At 35.1% G+C, this 7914-nt stretch overlaps 1 protein-coding gene across 1 annotated transcript; it reads left to right on the top strand.

Moving 5' to 3' along the window:
* The first annotated feature begins 2848 nt into the window (after window positions 1–2848).
* Window positions 2849–6203, top strand: LOC136230541 (iron-sulfur assembly protein IscA, chloroplastic). The gene is made up of 3 exons (XM_066019622.1): window positions 2849–3112; window positions 3219–3437; window positions 5828–6203. The coding sequence occupies exons 1-3, from the start codon at window positions 2944–2946 to the stop codon at window positions 5968–5970; spliced, it is 531 nt and encodes a 176-aa protein (XP_065875694.1). The 5' UTR covers window positions 2849–2943; the 3' UTR covers window positions 5971–6203.
* Window positions 6204–7914: the final 1711 nt, after the last annotated feature.

Raw genomic sequence — 7914 nt, 5'->3', positions numbered from 1 at the left:
AACAAGGTTGAGATAAGGCATGAAAGAAGGGTGGGTGATCCATGATATTTTAAGAATTTATGAAGAACCTTTTGGGTAGCAAATCAATTAATAACCTTGAGGCGAAAAAGAGAGATCAACAATTTCCTTCGGGTTCATGCAACAAATAATCATGTCTTTGCTTTTGAAATCTTGCTAAAGCATTAACTAACTATGCTATGAATGTTTTCCTCCTTCCGAAAAGTACTTGTATCGAGTTAGAAGAATATTCAGGAAATTCTGGTGGGGTGGGGTCTCTAGCAATAATATGGAAGTCTTTGGATACCTTGTGTTTTCTGAAGAAGTGGGTAGGACTTCATGGAAGCTAAAATATGCTACAACACGACCTACACTTTGACAAGTATTTGGGAAGATATGACTTTCAGAGCTGGAAATGTTGAAACCATACAAATTTGGAAAGATCCTTACCTTCCGGACAGTCCACTACAATGATAGATAAAGCTATGGTTTTATGATCTTATAATTTCAGGGGCATCTAAATGGGACTATGATCTCATCAATTATGTGATTAGCAAAAAAGATGCCTCCTTGATTCATTAAATCCACCTCCATATCCTCAGATAGATTAATTTGGCGTTGGGATCCCAAAGGCGCGTTTACATTTAGATATTGCTATAATAATAATAATAATAATAATAATAATAATAATCTAGGTGCCTTAATCTATGCAACCTTGTTATGAAATTCCTAATGTTTTACCGAATAAGCTACAAAAAATGTTGAATTCTTTCTGGTGGGATAATAAAGAATCAGACACTCAAAGTATGAATTGTCTGTCTTGGGATATGCTATGCATCCCGACACATTATGAAGGATTAAATTTCTGAAATTTCACAGCTTTTAATCTCGCTATGTTGGGAAAACAAGGTTGTCGCTTTCTATCGGAGCCCAACTCTCTTGCCAGTGAAATTTTCAAAGTCAAATATTTTCCTAAAGGGGATTTCTTGAAGGCTCGGCTGGGTCATTCTCCTAGTTACATATGGCAGCGTATTTGGTGTTCCCAATTAGTGTTGCAGAATGGAATCCGTTGGAAAGTTGGAGATGGAAATACCGTTAGTGTCTGGAACGATCTTTGGCTTCGAGACGAAAGTAACCTACATTTAGACACTTCTATAATTGAAGGACTTGAAGGGTTGAAGGTTAGTGATTTATTTATCCCAAACTCGGTGGAATGTGATTTTGAGTTGATGGAGAAACTATTTTCACCAAGAGACATATCGACTATTGGGAAGATTGTGGTACCTCGACAGCTTTTATGACATTTGGATCCCATATGGAAGTATTCGGTAAAGTCTGTGTATCGACTGGCTACTTCAATGGAGACATATACTGATCAATTCCTGCAGGGAGATTGGAACACGGTATGGAAATTACGAGTTCCATGGAAGGTACATTTTTTTGTATGGAGTATGGTCTGCAACCTGCTGCCTGCTCAAGATAATTTATGCCTTCGTGGTTTACAAATTAATAATGTTTGTGTTCATTGTGGATTTACGAATGAGATCATGCGCCATGTATTTCCCGTGTGCCCTGTTGTAATCAAGTTGTGGAAGGAATGTCGGTTCAAAAATCTGTTTCAACAGCTCACTGGCCCATTGTATGACTTTTGCTCCCGGTTCCTTGAGATTTTGAGCAGAATTTCGGAAAGTGCAGCAGATTAGGTGGCGGTAATGTGCTGGAGTTTATGGAAATCAAGAAATGACAAACTATGGTCGAATCTAGAAACCTCAACAATGGATATGTGTTTCAAGGCCCGTACAATACTCTTTGATTGGGTGCAGGTCATTAGATTAAGGAACGTTCAAATGATAAGCACTCGAAACTGCAGGTCCACTGTTGAAAATGGCATCCGCCTCAACAGACTTATCTGGTGTACGATACGGATGATGCCGTCTTCTCTTCGTCGTATCAGACAGGCGCAGATGCAGTTCTCTAGTATTGTAATGGACAATTCATCTTAGGAATAACAGAGTTACTACAAGGTGCTATTTTGGTTAAGGAAAGCGAGGCCATGTCCTTACTACGAGCTATGGAATGGGTGGCAAACAAAGGCTTTGATCGTGTCTCATTCAGAACAGATGCCAAAATAGTAGCTGACGGCATCAAGGATGGGACAGATGACAACACGGAACTCGGGTACATTTTAATACAATGCAGATCCATCATACATCAACACGACATTTACTCAGTCAAGTTCATCCCTAGACAAGCCAACGAGCTGGCACATGCCTTTGCTCGACATTTACTCTCGTATTGGAATTTGTCCATAAGTTTATAATAGTATTCCGAGTTTTGTTTCTAATGTACTTTTAACTATTTGTCCAGTTGAGACTTATTAATGCATTTCTCTTTATAAAAAAAAAAGAGATCTAAAATCTAAAGGTTTCATAAACAATTCAGAATTTTATAGGATGGCATACAATCTGCATTTCTATTGCTGATCACTTAATTTCTCATAAGGTCCATGTTGCAGCGACGTATCTTGTGTGTCTTGCAATTAGGGGCGGAGCCAGCCAATATTTGGGGCTTCGGTCTTCCGATCGCCGGCTCCACCTTTTAATAGTAGTGTTTTGTTAGATGATAACTCTTCTTAATTTTAATTCATATTGATATATTTATAGTATTACTATAATAGTTTAAAATAATTGAATTGGTGGTAAGAAAATAAAAATGGAAATAGAAATTTCCCATGCAATAAAGACCTCAAAATTTCTAAAAAGACTTGATAAAAGAAAAAAAAAGAAAAAGATAGAATAAATCCCAGCCCAGCCGTAGGCTAATATGTCAAAAACAGGCAACTCAATTAACTAATATTCAAACTCGAACAGAACACGGGTTATATAAATATAAAATAAATACTAACTAAATAAAATCATTTGTGTTGTGCGCTTCGATTCTTCAGCTATGGCGTTCTCAGCAACAATTACTACTACAACCCGCTCTCCTTCTCTTATTCGTCTATCTAATCGACAAACGACATCGGTATCACCTCTAAGTTCTGTCTCTTTTGGATTTTCGAGGTCCAATTTCGGCCGTACGAGACTTGTCTCTGTTCGGTCAACTGCATCTCCAGGTTTTACTTTCTCTGCTTTGATTAGATATAAAATTTGGTTGTGGTTATGATGATTGATTAGCTTTCTTATCAAAGAAATTTTGATGATTTGTTTGTACAATTGTAGCTGCCCCAGCGGCGGAGGGGATTGCCCCGGCGATTTCGCTGACGGACGGTGCATTGAAACACTTGAATAAGATGAGGAAAGACCGGGATGATGATTTGTGCTTGAGAATTGGGGTTAAACAGGGTGGATGCTCAGGCATGTCTTACACCATGGAATTTGAGAATAGAGCTAACGCCAGACCGGATGATTCTATTATCGAGTACAATGGTTTTGTCATTGGTACGCACTATAATGGATAATACCTTTTACTTTTCCTTGTGTCGCATTATTTCTATTTTGGTTCCCTTTTCGTTTTTTTTTTAATTATTTTCAAATGATGATGTAATTTCATTGCTATATTCAGATACAGTGCATTTCTGTTTGCCATCTGATTTTCACAATGAAATTTTTGCTTTGATTTCTCTCTCCTTCTACATTTTCAAATTTCTTTATCTTCTTGCTTTTCCAATTTTCTGGTTTTTATGTTGCTATTCAAGTACTTGAAACACTTCGAATTGTATTATGGCTGGCAAGAACATAACATACATTTATCCCAAGTTTGAAGACCAGTTTGGTTTTCGAAATAGTTAACATGCACCCTCTTGAATGTTTTGAGTAAACGCAATTCACTCTTTTTTCTAACTACATTTAACATTTCTTGGGCATATCAACTCTTTTAGCTGCTTCTTTTTTTCGTTTTCTGCAACAAATTTGAAATAGATGTTTGTTTTGAAAAAAGAGGCTTGTACTTTAATGCTGAATAGGCACTATAATTGGGCTTTTTGCAGTATTCCTATTCCTAATTAGCAAGTGTGATGTCTGTATTATCAGTCCCCATAACCTTACCTAGCTATGTCAATTTACAAGCTCTTATTCTTTCTTTTGTCAGTAGATATGTTTTGAATGTTACCAGCAGTAGCAACAGCAAAGTCTAATTTATTCAATCCGAAGCTAAAAAAAAGCCAGAGTGAGGCTCATAGCTCCAGTAATAATGATAATTACAAGTGCTTCTGTAATGAGTTAGGTGTATGCCTTCATATTTTATCACTGCCTTAAATACTGGCATTTGGTTGTCAATTTGCTCCTTAAGAACTGATCTCATCCCTTTTCATTTAACACAATGAAAAGTTGCATAACCTTCCTAATAAGATAATGAGATACAATTGGTGTTGCTTCGAATTTTGATGCTAGATCATAGGTTGATAAAGCTTATGTCAGTCTAGGTTTAAGCTGACCTTCAGAGACAGGAAGTTTAAGTTTTGTAAGAGCAAGAATGAGCAGACCACATCAGGCAACCTGGAATGCTAGTTACCAGAATGTCAATGATTAATAAAGAGCTCTAATTTTTTTTGTTATTTTTGAGTTAAGAAGTAGGTAAAAAACACAAAATGAGGAACCAAGAAAAACTAAACAGCCAGTAACTAGCAGATGGAATTAGGACATAAAAGTTCAGAAGCTCTATACATACACTCCACCAATCTCTAGAATCATTCATGGGATTTAATGTATATCACATTCATTTCATATTTAGGGCAAATGTCATGAAGCAACTCATTTTTTACACATTTTTTTTTTCTTTTGTTCGAGAGAGAGAGAGAGAGAGAGAGAGAGAGAGAGAACTGCAACCCCATACAATTGGGTAACTAAGTATTTAAGGTTGTGCCTCAGTGATGACTTATCAGCATAGGTAATTGCGAGTCCTAACTCATAGCAGAGTCAATGGTGAAGTTTTATTAAAGGTCCACTTACATCTTCCCTGCTATAGAGTTCAGAACCTTGATGATCAAAACTTCAAAATCATACACCGCAAGGTATATCCTTATGTGCAAACTTTAACGAGTTGTGCTCCCAATGAACAATGCATCAATCTCATGGCATGTACGTCATGGTGATTCTTGTCTTCATGACAAATCTTAGACAATCTTCAATTGATTTTTATCTGAGAGTTGGTAATAGTAGTAGATAATGTCCATCCAGAGTTGCGCTCATCATTGAAATTCATGGCCTGTTTATCAAAGTGACTTTAAACATTGTTGTAGCATCAGACATCTGAACTTGCTCTACTAGTACAAATGTTTGATGCTTGGGATCTTTGTGACCTCTCTACGTGCAGACCCTACAATCTCCATTCACTTGCTCCACTGTTCCCTTGGACTCTGAAATCAATGCATCAGAAAAATGACAAGATCTTGCCAAGTTCCTATGATTGTTATGTAGGGATGCTTGTGCAACTTTTTTCTTTTTTGCTTGATATTTGTTCATAGGGATTGTGATATGAATTATCTACTATGGACAGTTTATTAACTTAGATAGTATTTTTTTACTTTTCTCAACTCTTACTAGGAGTAGAAAAGAACAATGGTTTATACCATTTCAGATACTAGAATTATAATTAATTCCTATTCTATTTGCTGACGTAAATATGTGCTGCTTGTGTATAGAATAGGTAACATCTGCATACTGCATTATGTACTGAAATAAATTTGCTCCAGCCATCCAAGAAGCTTGCAAATTCCAAATTACTCGAACTTATTTGAAATATGGCATTGTTTATAGATGTTCAAGAATGTCGTGCTTATTCTTTCCAACTTCTCAAGTCTAATTACATATTTGCTGGTTTGCTGTTGCAGTATGTGATCCAAAGAGCCTCCTCTTCGTATTTGGGATGCAATTGGATTACAGTGATGCTCTAATTGGTGGCGGTTTCTCGTTTAAAAACCCAAATGCTACACAAACATGTGGATGTGGTAAATCCTTTGCAGCAGAGATGTGAAATGATGTAAACAGAATTACTGCTCAGTGAATAGAGTATATGCTGAATATAGAAAACATAGGCTCGTGTGAACATTGTGATTAAAGATTTGTTGGCTAGTAAATGGATCATATCTTAGTTCTTGTACTCTTTTGACAATGTGCTTTGATTTACCTGGATTTCTAATTTTCACGGATTGCTACCATTTATTAGACAAATCTCAACTAGATGGAATATAATAGTTTTAATTGCTAGTCTTGGATGCAGTTTTTAGAATTCAAGTTTCATTTTGATGTCGTTTTTCTTGATCTTCACTGCGTTTGTGCAGAATGTTTTTGAATTACATTTATATTTTTATTTGTTTCATCTATAAAAACATAAAAATTGCAAACAAAAATATAAATACCTTTGTGATAGAAACTATGCTGGGCCTGGAACAATTCTGTATAATTCTAATGTACTTGTGGAAGATTTACAATAGAGCCTATGTAGTACGGGATCGTTACATCAGCAGGGGTGTGTGGGTTTCAAAAGCACAGTTGAGGGTGAGAGAGGAAGGAGATATGTTATTTTATTTTTCTTCTGTTAAGGCTCTTCATGTTGAGTGAGGAGAGGATAGGAGGTGAAGATCATTTAGTTGTCATCCATTATCTACTTTTATTTATGGTATCTTTTATACCCAGAAATCTCTATTTAGATATTGCATAAATACAACATGTAGTTCTTTTCCAGTTTGTGTTACTTGAGTTGTATATTTAGTTTCTAACAATTTGGTCTGACCAGAGGAGTTAAAGGTTGCAAGCCAAGGTGGGTGAACAGGAAGTGAGAATACAAGGAATGGAGATGCAGATTCAAGAAGTATAGTAGAAACTCACTTAGGCAGTAATGGATAGGACCTCAAATCCACAGCCGTGTGGTTGCTAAAATAACTCGTGGTGGAAGATGAAACTTCACAGGCTGTCTGTAGCATCAACCACCTCCAAGCGTCCAGCTAATGCCACACCATAAACGATGAAAGAAGAGTCTGAGTTACTCAAAGTGAATACAAGTCCAAGTGAACTGGTTCAATACAACACAACACCTACACTAACTCATCTCTCATCTTTTTACCTCTATTTTGGGGTTTTTTCTGCCTCTGAACACTTTACAATCAGTATATAAATTATAGATAGAACCTAGGGCTCTGATACCACTAATGTAACACCCGATTCTCAAAACATTGCAAGTACCTTTTAAAGTTATTAAAACTTAACACATCATCTTAAAATATATTATTTTATTTTATCTCTCATCTACGTTACTTTTGACAACTTTTTTTAAAAGAAGCCTCCAATACTAAGCGACTCTAAAAGTTACCACTATGGTCACACAAATTATTATTTTATATAATTTATTTTAAAACAAATAACATAAATAATAAATTAAATTGAGAATTAAAACAAATAATATAAATAATAAATTAAATTGAGCTTCAGCTGACACGTCAGCAATTTATCTCTAGCTTTTAGTATATGTATAGAATTATGGATTTGTTCAGAATAAAAGAATTATCAAAACCTTTTTTCTTTTCCTAATGATCGAATTGATCAGTAACTACATTTTAGTTTAATTTGAAATAAAATATTAAGCTAACTACTAGTAGTTCTTAATATTAATTGTTTTCCAATTATCCTAATACCAATATAATACTATAATATAACTTTTGAATCCAATTTCCAAGATGATATAACAAAAAGTGCTATGACGATTTAGGTGCTATTTGATAAAACTGAAAGTTAAGTGCTGAAAAAATAAGTACTGAATTTTAAGTGCTGAATATTTTAAGTGCTGAAAATATTGAGTGATATAATTATTATAAAAATATTAGTTGATAATGTTTAACTTAAAATGTTAAGTCAAATATTTTGACTTACCAAAATAAGTGCTTTTTAACTTAATTTATTAATTTAAGTGGTGGAAAAATAA

This window comes from Euphorbia lathyris, chromosome 5 (assembly GCF_963576675.1).
Source record: "Euphorbia lathyris chromosome 5, ddEupLath1.1, whole genome shotgun sequence".
In the NCBI taxonomy this organism is placed as follows: Eukaryota; Viridiplantae; Streptophyta; class Magnoliopsida; order Malpighiales; family Euphorbiaceae; genus Euphorbia; species Euphorbia lathyris.
This window is presented reverse-complemented; position numbering and strand designations above follow the sequence as displayed.